Genomic DNA, 12,990 nt, shown 5'->3' on the forward strand with positions numbered 1-12,990 from the left:
CGGGGGGTACTCACCATGGTCGTGGGCGAACACCAGTAGCCCCAGCCCCATCAGCATCTGAGCCAGCTCGTCATAGCGGCCACAGTGCTCCCCAGCTCCATGCGACACAAAGATGAGGGCCCTGCAGGGGTGAGAGGGAGCTGGGTTAGGAGGACTGCAGAGTGTTGAGCACAGCTTGAGCAACACAGAGCTTTCAGGACACCAGCAACGAGTGGAGACCGAGTGTCCTCAGCCCACCATGACACACTGTGGTTGTGGCCACTGCAGTTGCCTCAGGGACAAGGCAGGGGACTCAAGGCGATCGGAGCAGACCCTAGAGCTCTGGCCCTAGGTAGCCAGGAGAAGGTGGCTTCAGCTTCTGCCAGGTGTGAGCCACAAAGGCTGTGGGCATCAAGGGGCTCCAGCCTTCTGGCTGAAATGAATGATGAGCTAATCCAAATGGAGAGACCACATCAGGAAGGGACAGCAAGTCCTAAAAGGAGATGCTGGAGCCCTGAATACAGCCTGACCTGAAGCCCATGCTCTCCCCCCGCCCCACCTTCTGTCGTGCTCTTTTTAGCCCCTTGTGAGGAGAAGAATCCTGACTGACATTCAGCCCTTTCCATTCCTGTGTGGGGATGGCTTACTTCTCTGGGTTGCTGGAATTTGCCTCACCAGCCCCCTTGTATTCCTGTCCCCCTTTCTCAAGCTGGCAAACTCTTGCCCTTCCTTCAAGACCCAGCCAGGATGGGGCGCCTGGGTGTCTCAGTGGGTTAAAGCCTCTGCCTTTGGCTCAGGTCATGATCTCAGGGTCCTGGGATAGAGCCCTGCATCGAGCTCTCTGCTCAGCAGGGAGCCTGCTCCCCCCCCCCGCCCCCGCCTGCCTCACTGCCTACTTGCAATCTGTCTGTCAAATAGATAAATAAATAAAATCTTAAAAAAAAAAAAACAAAAAACCCCACCCTGAGGTTCCCTCCTCTGAGAAGATTTCAGAGCCTCCAGCAGGCTCTGCTAAGTCTCTCTCTCCCCAGGGCTTCTGTAATCCCTCTGTTGACACAGGGGCAACAGCAGCTTTCTGCCTGCACCACCACCAGTTACAACCTTCTTGAGGACAGGTGAAGACTTGGCCTTTGCCTTTTCTTTAGTAGCTAGCAGGGTAGAGATCCTGCACGAAGGAAGTTTGTGCAGTTTTCCAAGAAGCAGCTGTCTTTTGCACCCTAGATCTGTGCAGGAGAAGCCTCGGGATCCAGAAGCAGAGCTTGACTGGGCACTCAGTCACCCCAGAAAACCTCCAACATGGCAGGGTGACTCTGGGACCCGAAGAGTAGTACCCCCATGCTATGGTTCACCCCAGCTCTGAACTAGCCAGAGTCAGCCTGCCCGTGGTGGGGGTTAATGAAAGAGCATTGAGAGTCTCAGACAGTTGTCAAGATTCCTATTCTTGGCATAAGACCCACGGGATGCTAGGTTCCTCTTCGGGCGAAGAGTGAGTGCTGTGAGCAACACCCATCTGATTTCTGCCAATAATGAGAGGAAAGAGGAGGGGAAGATAGAGAAGGGGGAGAAGGGAGGAGGGGAGAACCACAGCTGCCATTTTCCTGAGCATTCACAACACATCAGTTCCTCTATTAATTCTACCTATACGATTTCTAACCCTTATCATCATCTCGGGCTTTGGTTTCTTTACAGCTGAGAATGAAAATCAGAGAAGTTAAGTTTATAGCCCAAGCCGCACAGCAAGTTGGTAACATGTAGATCTGAGCACGTCACTGACGGCTTTCAGGTTCAGCGGACCACAGGTGGGCTCAGAATACAAGTCATCCTTTCCCTTGCCTGCCTCCCCACTCCTTCTGGCCACCTCCCCAGCTTACCTCCCTGTCCTCATGAGGGGCTCCGTTCTTCCTGCCTCAGGGCCTTTGGCCTTGCCAACCCTCTCTGAGTGCTCTGGTTGTGTTCTCCCATTGCTGCTGGTTGTGCTCTGGTCCCAGGACAGACATCACCTCAAAGAGGCTTCTCCTCCATCCCACCTAGGGTGGCCTCCCCCACTCCAGTCTTTCTGACCCACACAAGCCCTTACCACGCAACATGGCTGACCATCACTCATACTGGTTTGTAACTGCTCACACAGGATGCCATCATTTTGCCATTCACTTGCTTTCTTGGTTCCTGGCCCTCTCCTCCTCTCCAAGGTCAGCTCAAGAGGCCGGGAGCCTCGTTGACCTTGCCGCTGGCAGAACCCCGGGGCCGGATCCCAGCCTCGTGGCACCCAACAGGGACAAGCAAATGTGTGTGACCAGAGGGAACACCTCATTCAAAAGCCTGTGTTCCTTCTCCAACTCCTCTCTGCCAGGCTGTGTAGGGGCAGAGCTATGCCTGTTCGTTTCGCCCTGCATACCCATTCTATTCTTTGAGCAGTGCACAAAATACCAGCATGAACCTCATTTGCCTTTGGTATCTGTCCTTTCTAACTTTTCCCTAAGAATACGTTTCACACCATCTTTGCTGCTTCCTGGGATGCCCAGCCACCTGCTCCAGAGCAGACATCAACCCGGGCAGATTCCAACCGCCCATCTGACGCTTCTGGGGTCCGCTGCTGGGTCTTTTTCTCAGCTATGGAGGATTACGCCAGAAGTTCTAAATAGTCCACTCCCGTCTGCAAAAGGGCGGGGCTTCCAAAAAGGATGGCGCAAGCCCTTTAACATCCTTGGCGAATGCGGCAGCCCACAGTTATTGCCCAGGAACTGGGACTCCAGCGGTGTCAGGCTGCAGCCAGCTTCTCCCTGCAGTCAAGGTCCCCCTCAGTGGAGGAGCCCCTCAGGGTCTCACTTAGCGCCCAAAAGAGTGGCACGAGGCATGCCATTCTGCCTGGACTTGCTTATTAATAGAATCTACCCCCCGGAGACGCGATTTGGAAAAATACTTGGCCTCTGACTCCACAGAAATTTCTTCCAATCCAGCGATTCTCAATTTTGCCTACAACTTGAAATCTCCCAGCGAGCTTTCCGCAATGCTGAGGCTGGGTCTCACCCCCGCAGAAGCAGCTCTGGGTTTAATTGGCCCAGGGTGGGAAAAGCTCTCCAGGGGGTTCTGATGTGCAGCAGCCGAGGTGGAAAAGCACCTGCTCTCATCACAGCATGGGGCGTGGGCTAGGATACGTGGCTCAGATGCCACTGGGAACTCACCAGTGGCAAGAATGTAGCCATTTTGGCCTGGAGACTCATAGCCACTTTGGAGCCATTCATCTCCCCGGGGAACATGTTGGGTAAACCACAGCTTCTTTCTGTAGAGATGCAGAGGCTTCCAAAACTTGCTGTTGCCTTCCCTTTGGGAACAAAGCCGACTGGCCTGGCTTCCCCCCACAGCAGGCAGCAGAGGCTTCTGTGGGCCTTTTCTGCATGGGTGAAGCAGCAGGGCAGGCTCGGCTCCCTCCCCCCGACCCACCTCCCTGGAGCCAGACCAGCCATCGCAGCAGACTAATGGTCTTAAGCTGCCCCTGTGGTAAGGGTGGGGTGGGGTGGGGTGGGGGGAGGGTTCTCCTCAGTTTGTACATTCGCCTCGTGCCTGGGCCCCAGTTCTGATTATTCGTCTCTCCTCCCCCTTCCTACATGTACTTGCTCCCTGGACCCGAGTCTTTGTTTTATAGAATCTGTCTGGCAAAGTGAACATCAAATCGCATTACTCCTCTGCCTTAAAGCCTTCAGAGACTTCTCACCGCAAGAGAACAAAGCTATTGCCTCTGTGATAACATCCTCCCTTCCCTCCTCCCCTCTGCCTGTGGCCTCCTTTCCAAAGCTCAGATATGCCGATTGGGGTGCACTGCTAAGGGCTGGCGGGGGGGGGGGGGGGGGGGCGGGGTTCCTGATTTGCAGCATTTGCCTATCTCCACAGTGTCAATGCTCTCTCACAGCCGGCTTCAGGCTAACATGCTGCCACAGAACATGGGGTTGGAGGGCGTGCACATCCCGGCAAGTTCTGGCAAGCCCATTCCTGCCTGGGAGCCTCAGCCTCCACCCAGGCATGGACCAGGGACCCCGTCCCCACTCTGCATGTGGTGGTGGCTTTGACCGTCACGTGGATCTCAGGCTGTCTGTGGGCGCTGCACTGAAAAGGGGCCCTTGAGCACGGGTCACTGTCCAAAACTACTTCTCTACTACCACTTTTCCTTCCCTCTCCTCTAACTAGAATGTGTTCTTGACGGCCACGGTGTCACTGTGTGGTTTACTTCTGTATCCTTGGCTGGCAAAAATGCGGGCACACAGTAGGAGCTTAGTAAGGATTTGTTGGCTGACTGCATGACCCCCAGGGCCTGGATCTCTTTGCCCTCCCCTGCCAACCCCAGCCCCGAGGTTTGGAGTTCACGCCCGGGGAAGGCACGTTGGGAAGTCAGTCTGGCACGGGGGTTTTCCAAGGCTTCGTCTCCCACTCCCATCAGGACACCCCTGCTCTCCTGCCAGACCTTCCTCCTGCCCCAAGCACCTACTGTAGGTGTGACACCAGCTGTCTGTCTGCTCCCCAGTCACTGGCGGCCCACCTCCAGGTCCCACCCCTGCCAATACCAGGGGCACGTCCAGCTGCACCCCAAGCTGTGGGCACTTAGGCTCTGGCTCTCTGGGAGAAGGAGAACCCCCGGCCTGGAGCTGTCTGATAGAGCTCCCTCCTTCACCACTGGATGCTGACCTCCACTTAGAACTTCCCCTTTGGGGTTTTGCAAAATGTTGTGATTGTTGTTGTTTCTGCTCTGAAAACCTTCAGCACCAAGGAACCGAGATGTGGTTAAATAAACACCCCAGTTGCTGGGAGGCTGGGAATAGAGTAAGCGGAAGCCAGGATGACTGGGTTTGGTTCCAGGTGTCACCATGCATGGCCCTGGACACAAGACACCTGGTGGCTCAGAGCTGCAGGATGGCAGCAACTGGAGACCTTAACTGAGGCCATCCAGAGATATTGACTCGAGGTTTATCACGTGCCAGGCACCAGGGACCCAGAGAGGGCCAAACAGCACTATCCCTGCCCTCAACAGCTCTCAGTCAGGACAGACAGGTGCTCAGCAGAGAATATGCAGGTGTGTATTATGAGAAGCACCAGGGACAGGTGGGAGTGGCCGGGAAGGGCTCTGAGAAGGAAGGCAGCCAAAGCCGGGAGGGCCCCTGGAGTAAAGAACTGGGGGGGGTTTCTCCATACAGATGGCTCAGCACAGGGCAGTGAATGGATCTGACCTTCTGAAGCTTCTAGGGCTGCTGCGGAGAACTGAGGGAGAGAGGGAGGGTGGTGTTTGTCAAGGAACCTGCAGTCTGGGCTCTCAGCAGGTGCCAGGCACAGTGTGGTGCCCTCCCTCCCCTCCCGCCCTGGCATTCTGCAACCTCGACGGAGAACAGCAACAGAAAACTAGCAGGGCCATTTACAGAGACAAGGCAATACCCACAGTGGCAGAAATTAGGTTGCAGAAGAAGCTGGCGAAGATCTTTTTCCTGGAACTTCTTTAATGGCTGCAGCCCGTTGGGAGACAGTCATTCCGGGAGAAGGCAATGGCTGTCAGAGGGGGAGGCCCAGCCCCAGGAGCAGATGGCCTGCCTGGCATCCGGCCCTGGGAGGCGGGGCAGCTCCCAGCAAAGCATACGCAGCCCTTGATATGAACATGCTGCAGAACTTCGCAGAATGCCTAAACCGGGGCTGGTGCGGCCATGCCCAAGGTTTGACAAAGCAGAATTTCCCTGGCGTCCAAAAAGGATTTCTCCCTTTATTCCTTTGTTTAGTCACCATTTCAGGGACCAAACTTTCTAGGTCTCAGTGTGCTCACCTGTAAAATGGGGATAATCCCACCACCACCAACCTCGGGGGACACTATGACATAAATGACCAAATGCATATGGGATGAGAGGCTCCCATCTGGGGTTTCCTGGAGGACAGAAAGCACTCTGTAACTGCCTGCCATTAAGCTGTTTCCTCCGACGGCACAGATGGCCTGCCTGCAGTCCAGAGCCCTGGCTTTACACTCCAGCCCTTCCAGAAACTGGTTTCCAGATCTCTGTGGGCCTCAGTTTCTCCACCTGTGAAATGGGGACATGGCACCTCCTCACTGGGGTTTGAGATGATGAGAACATGGATGTAAAGGTGTGCAGCTCAAGGCTGAGGTCCCTTGACTTTCCTGTCACACTCTCTGCTGGCTTACCACTCCCCTCCCAAGAAGGTGAGGCTCATTCACAGACCCACGCTGGGCAGGGACCCGGGAAATGGGAGGGAAACAAGCTTGTAGCCACCAATGCCTCGAAAGACGGGGATGGGTGCTGGAATGAAAAGCATTCCCTTCTACCAAGGATACCCCCACCTGTCACCTACAGGACTGTGGTACTTGGCTGGGACCTCTTCCCCTCCATGTGCCCATCTGCGGGGGGGGGGGGGGGATCACAACACCTCCCTCCCGGGGCTGTCAGGAGGTTAAAATGAACCACCTCTTTCTCGCCTGGAAAAGAGTGGAAAACATCAGCCTCTTTCTCACCTGCCCTTTCCAAAGCCATGGCAAAGCTCCATCAACAGAGGGGCTGAATGCCCCACTGAGGAAACGTTCTGCTCATTTTATTAGGAGAAATTCAGGAAACCCGGGATTTGAGGGAGGAACCCCATGTGTCGGGTGGACCCCATCCTGCCAGCAGGCGGCCGCTCAGGTGGTGTTTGACCCAGGGAGGGGAAGGACACGAGCCCCGCAGACCCTTCGATCGTCCTCAGACCAAGGGGGTGGGAGGACGTTTGCCTGCCTGATCTGGGGAGAGGATGTGCTGTGAGCCCTCGCTCCTCCCCAGGGCGTCCCACTCAGGCAGCTGGGTGGCTCACTGCATTATCCACATTCACCCAAATCCTTCCTGCCAAGTTTTAGGACTTAAAAAAAAAAAAAAAAAATCCACCCGTCAACGTTTGTCATCGGGCCCGTGAGTGGGATCGTCAGGCTCCACTTGGACCCCTTTGCCATAGCTAAAGTGGAAGCCTGACGGGCTCTGCTGGAATCCAGATTTAACCATTTCCCTCCTCTCGCAGAGCACCGGGCTGACTTTGTTCCTCTCCGTCACTGGCAGGCCTCCCACCACACAAACAGTGTGCGGCGGGGACGGAAATAGAACATAACCGGCGAAGGGGGTCTAAAATTTCAGAGGGAGAGCTAGAAATAGACTTTTCATTTGTAAAACAGATCAATAATGTCTATCTCCTGGGGTCTTTGTGAGGGTTGATTGAGAGAATTTATGGAAAATAACGCGGCAGGATGCTTGGTGCCGAGTCAGGCATTACTTAATAGCCAGTGTTGACAGCTGATATTCACCTGGGCTCGCTGTTGGTCTAAGAGTGTGAGGCGCTAACTCCTTTCACCCTCACAACCACCCCCGCGAGGTGGGTCTGGCGATCTTCCCCACTTTTCCTATGAGAAAAGTGAGGCCCTAAGAGGCTAAGCAGCTCGCCTGAGGTCACACAGACAGTAGGTTCAGAACTCAGTAGAACCTGAACGCAGCCAGGCTGGCTCTCAGGTGCACATTCTGGACCACGGTGTGATGGCATTGCGAGAGGAAGATGCCAGGCAATCATGTCACGGTGCATGGTCGGGTGGTCCCCAAAGCCCCTTGCCCTGACCAGCTTCTCCCTCCGGCCTCCTGCCCCAGCCCATTCCTTCTCCCACCCTGTACACCAACCAAAGAAGAACATCTGGTTCTTCAACCCACCATCTCGGCCCCTGCCCGTGATTTGGCTCAGGTTCGACTCCTACCCTCTCCGAACTCTGGAGCCTTTCCTAGAGCCAATGGCTCCCTCCTGAAGTCCTAATAACACTCCATTCCCATCTCTTTTATCCTGGACTCATCAAAATCTGGTGTGAGTAGACCACGAGTTCTTTGAGGACAAGGGCTATGTTTTATTGATTCGTCCTGGTATCCTGTCCCTAGCAGCTAGGATGGCCTCCATTCTGTAAATGCTGACTGATTAATGACAGAATGAATGAAGGAGGGAATTAAGTGGCTCAGGGGTAACAGAGACAAACGTGGGCTGGAACAGCCAGGGGAGAGCTCCTGGAGGTCCACAGGCCACACCTGCAGGCCCTCCAACTATTTTGAAAGCCCCTGATTCCCCCTAGTAAATTCCCTTTTGCCTTGTCTGGCTATGGAAGTTTCTGTCATTTGCACTGGATCCAAAGACTTCAACTGAGAGCTTGGGACCGCCGTTGGCCCAAAGGGATGGCAGAAGGAGGACAGTGAGGAGGACCCAAGCAGGGCGTTTGAGGTGATGGGGGACCCAGGAGAAGCTCGGGGGTGCCAAGACAGATTCATGAGACTCTGAGGAAGGGGGTGGCCCAGAGGAGGGCAAGAGCCAGCAATGCTCAGCAGAGTGGGGACAGTGGGGACAGGAGCTAGACTGCAGGGGCCCCCAGATGCAGGAACGGAACCTGATTACACCCTCAGGGGCGTGGACGTGCTGAAAGTTTCTGGCTAGGCGTGATAAGCCAGAGGGACACATGCCTGTCACTGGAAGGCAAACTCAAGATTCAGAAGCATGATGGGAATTAGACGACTCATCACTGAAACCCAACCCCCATCTTAATAATTTTTTTTTTTAAGGCAGATCTGCAATAGAGGTGTCTTCCAAGGAGAAGATAAAATTACAATAATTTTTAAAAGGCCACAGAAGAAGTTTCCTTAAGCATTTGATCATTTAACGTGCCTTTTGAAATGTGTACAACCTCGAACAGAGAACAGCTTTGTGACCAGTGTATTTAACGCAGATGCTGCTGTCAGCCCCCACATTTTATTTATTTACTTATTATCATAAGGAACCTATAAAACAGAAGAGCTTGTCTAGGTAGATAAGGCATTCAGTACAGATCACGGAAAGAAGATAAACGGGCCGTGCCTCCCCTCCCCTCCCCCACCAGCAACAGCAGTGCTAACAGATCAGTACAGGGAGGCAGCATGGGGTGGGCTGGAGCCCTGGAGTCACTGGGCCTGAATCCCGGCTCTGGCCTTTACTAGCCACAGGCCTCGGACGAGGGACTCAGCTGCTCTCTACTCAGTTTCCTCATCTGTAAAATGGGCACTGACAATAGCACCTACCTGCCAGGTTCCTGAGGGTGAGGTCAGGAATCCCCGCAGGCCATGCGAGCTTTTGGTGTTGTATACTGGGTATGATCTAAAAGTTACTTACTATTATCTGCTGTAATCTTACCCATTAGGGAATGGGCACACAGACGTTCAATCAGATGTCAACTTTGAGGGAAGAAAATTCGATCGGAGGCCCCTCTTTCATAACCAGTATGCTAAATTCTGATGATCTCACAGGAGAGGGAAATGGGGTGCTCTTTGGGTTTTAGAGAAGCAGTGGGCTCTGAGTGGCTTCTACTCAGAGGGGCCTCCACAAAGGACATTAGCAACCCCAAACTGGCCAGACATTACCTATCCAAGGCCTGCTTCTATTGTGCAAGCCTGAAATAAATGTACTGAGCCATTCATTCATTTATCATTGATTTGCCAGACCAGTTGTATGTCAAGTCATCTAAGGATCCTATGAATAAAATAATTCCACTGTTCCAGGGAGGTCAGAGTGGAAAAAGCTCCCCTCATCTCCCCATGACTCACAGTGTAGCCTCCCCACTCCACCCCCGGCGGAATGCCTGGGTCTCTAGTTCCGAGCCCCTACTCTGCCCACTCCCTTCTGCCTGCCCATCTCCTGTGTGACTCTGGTCTTGAGCCTACACACCTTCTCCCACATGTGCTCCCCCATGCTCTACTTACCCCTAGAGCCCACAGTGACCCCGAGCCACCACACCACCCACTTCTCCCTTCCCCACTGGAGAACCCTGCTGGGGTCCCCAAAGTGCACGCTTCAGGTTGGCTGGCCGAGCACCTGGTCTGTCTGCCTCTTCCTTTTGAGGAAGCACACACTCCCAAAATGCTCCTGGAGATAGAAGACAAGGGAAGTGGAGGCCACTGAGCTTTATTCCCACGTTCCCCACGTTCTGGGCTTTGCATGCCCTCAGGAGCTCGTTCGTGGATCATTTAAAAGAGCAGGATCCTAGAAAGGTCTGCCGGGTCATCCTGTCCCCCACTGGGCCCAGGAACTAGAAAGCCACCCCCTCCTTGCCCCTTCTCTTTCTTTTCTTGTCTATGTACCCTCCTATTTTAAGACACCCTGGGAGTTCAAACTTCACGTCCTGACTATTCCACGCAGTGGCACTGGGTTCTTTTTGTGTTTGTGTTGCAAGTGTCTGTGCATCTCTTATTTGTCCTGTTCTGCAAAAGCCAAAAAATTCTTATTTGTTGAGCAAGGCTCTTTATATATGTTTTGTTGTTGATTATTCCACCCCAGCTTCTTCCCAGGACTTAGGACCAGGGCATTTCTGTACCAGCACAGTCCAAACCCTACCTTTGGTGTCTGAGAAAGTCACTCACCGTCTCAAGCGCCTTCCTTACAAAAGAAGAATGAGAATCCCTTCCTTGCACAGGCTTTTCCAAGTTTAAATGACAGTTAGCGTTTCACCTGCCCGAATGCTGGTTCCCTTCTTTGGACTTCCCTTTCCCCTTCTGTGCGTGTCAGGATGGTATGAATTGAGTCATGTGAGAACATGCAAAGGAGGCTTGCACTTGGAAAGAATGCTCCAGACAACCGTTTAGTTACATGCCAGGTCACCTACTGGGTTTCTGGTCTGTGTGTTTGGGTTTTTCTATCTCTGACTCACATCAGGCAGGCACATCTGTGTCAACAATGAGCTGAACCTCATCCGCCCCGGGGCGGTGGGGGGAGGGTCATACTTGAAACATTTTTATTTGGGGCAGTGATGATGACTGTCAGCCTACCTAAGTCTGAAGGAATTCTCCATTCCCCCGGCTGTGAGCCAGATGGAACTCTTCCCAGCTCCAACATGCGAACTACGATGGCTCCCCCAGAGAAACCATCAGAGTAGCACCAGGCACGTGGCGGGACAACGGGCCACCTTTGGCCCCTGCTGATTCAGCAGCTCCCACTGCCATGGTCGGGGCTTGCACCGCAGCCCGCCTGTGTCTACAGAGAAGAAAGGCAGACCCTGGCTTGGCCAATTTGCCCAAACTGGATGGTTTCAAAGACCCCACTTAGCATAATTCCTCAGAAGCCAAAGTTACTAAATCGTTAGAAAAATAGGTTATGTATGTATTGGTTATAACGGAACTCTAATTTTATTTTAAAATGTATAACAACATGGGTAGAGGGGGATGGGTGAAGCAGGTGATGGGAATTCAGACCGGCACGTGTGATGAGCCTCAGGAGATGTATGGAAGTGATGAATCACTAAATTGTACACCTGAAACTAACATTACACTGTATCTTAACTACCTGGAAATTGCAATAAAAACTTAAAAGAGTTATAACCGCGTATTTTTCTCCTCTCTGTGCCAGCCGCTGGGCTTTGCCCTCTATACGCACAGTCTCAGCTGCCTTGGCTGGAAAAAGCTCAGAAAAAGCTCATGCAGCTTTTTCAGGTGTCAGTTTATTCCTTCCTCGTAAGTGCCCACTCTTAGCTTATGGAAGCCAAGTCTTCCTGGATCAGGCCAGAAGTTCCTGGCAAGTTTCTCTGTTTCTCGTAGCAATGCCATCTCCTAAGATCCTTGCTTCTGTGACTCCTTAGAAGGGAGTCCTTCTTTAGGACTGCTAAGTCTTTTGGATCGCTGGTGATTTTTCATCTTTTGTTCAGCTTTTCCAAAGAAAGTCAAGATTTGTTCAGTACTAGAAATTGGGAGATGATTGGGAGGGTGGGGGGGGGCGGTTCTTGACCAAAGATTTCAGTCTAGATGAAGCAAAAGGCTTAGCATTACTCTAAGTAACTACCTTAGTACACTGCAGAAGAGTAATTAATGTTCCTGGTGCATTCATGAAGAGAAAAATCATGCCACCAAATCTTTCTCTATATATAATATTTTAAAATGCACACACCCATGCCCACACACATAATTTATGTATGTTTAAAAAGGGAATGTGGGTCATTCTGAAAAATGGAAAAATACAGACAAGCCCAAAGGAAAATGAAATCTATCCATAACCTCACTATCCAGTGATAACTAGTATGAACATTCTATCTCCTTCCTGGTTCTTCCTCTCCACATATATTAATATATGTTTGTTATTGCTAACAGTTTAATTATGAATGTATAGTTATGACTTTCAATTGTAATTATAATTTATAGCCATGCTGCATGTTTCATTTCGGATCCTGCTTTCGATTCCTTAGCTTCTTTCCACAAACAGTTGCTCACAGGAAGAACACTGCCACCTCCTTCCAAAGTCCCTCTGAGAGTGAATGGGGGGAAAGTCTGAGAAAGCCCCCAGCACAGGGCCCAGCACCTGGGAGGTATCTAAGAAGTGATTAGGCATGGCACTCAGACCCCTATTCCCCTCCTGAACCCAGAGCAGACATTACTAATCAATCACAGCTCCCTGCTCTGCCGAACACCAGGCAGCCCATGAGCCTTTTTTTCAGCACCATACTCTGGACAGCCACAGATTATATTCCTACCTGTATTATATTCCCTGGTGGTGTGACACCTGGTCCTTCAGATTTTCAGTCCCCAATTTCCCCCTAGGATGATGTCACTGCTACTTGGAGCAGCCAGCCTCCTGCATTTCATGGATCAGTAGCTGACTCTTTTACACTTAATTTGGGTGTTCCCTACAAAGCAATGTGGAGCTAATGCAGTCGGGTTGCCAAAATCAGGGTCTGGCTTCAAAAACTCTAGTTAGGTGTCCAGTGGATGAGAGATTCTTCTGCTACACAATGGTGGCCGCGCAGAATTTAGTTTAAGACTGGTCCATCTCCATTCCTGCACCATCAAAAGAATGTTATCTCACAACCCTCAAAACAGCAACATACTGAAGCCACGGGTGCTCCTTGGTAAGTATCACAAGATGCCTGGGGCCATCCAGTCTCCTGAGCACTGAATCTCAGTAAAGCCTTCCCAGTGCAAGGATAATTAAATTCCAAAGTGGGCCCGCCCTGAAGCTGTTCAACTAGAA

The 12,990-nt window shown here is 52.2% G+C and overlaps 1 protein-coding gene across 4 annotated transcripts in view; it reads right to left on the reverse strand.

Moving 5' to 3' along the window:
• Nucleotides 1-12,990, reverse strand: part of MGLL (monoglyceride lipase) — a 233,392-nt gene that overhangs the window by 67,704 nt on the left and 152,698 nt on the right. For all 4 annotated transcript variants that reach the window (XM_047743143.1, XM_047743134.1, XM_047743125.1 and 1 more), the window contains exon 3: nucleotides 15-121. In XM_047743143.1, coding sequence (XP_047599099.1) covers nucleotides 15-121 — 107 coding nt within the window. The remainder of the gene's footprint in view (nucleotides 1-14; nucleotides 122-12,990) is intronic.

Source organism: Lutra lutra, chromosome 1 (assembly GCF_902655055.1).
Source record: "Lutra lutra chromosome 1, mLutLut1.2, whole genome shotgun sequence".
Classification (NCBI taxonomy): domain Eukaryota; kingdom Metazoa; phylum Chordata; class Mammalia; order Carnivora; family Mustelidae; genus Lutra; species Lutra lutra.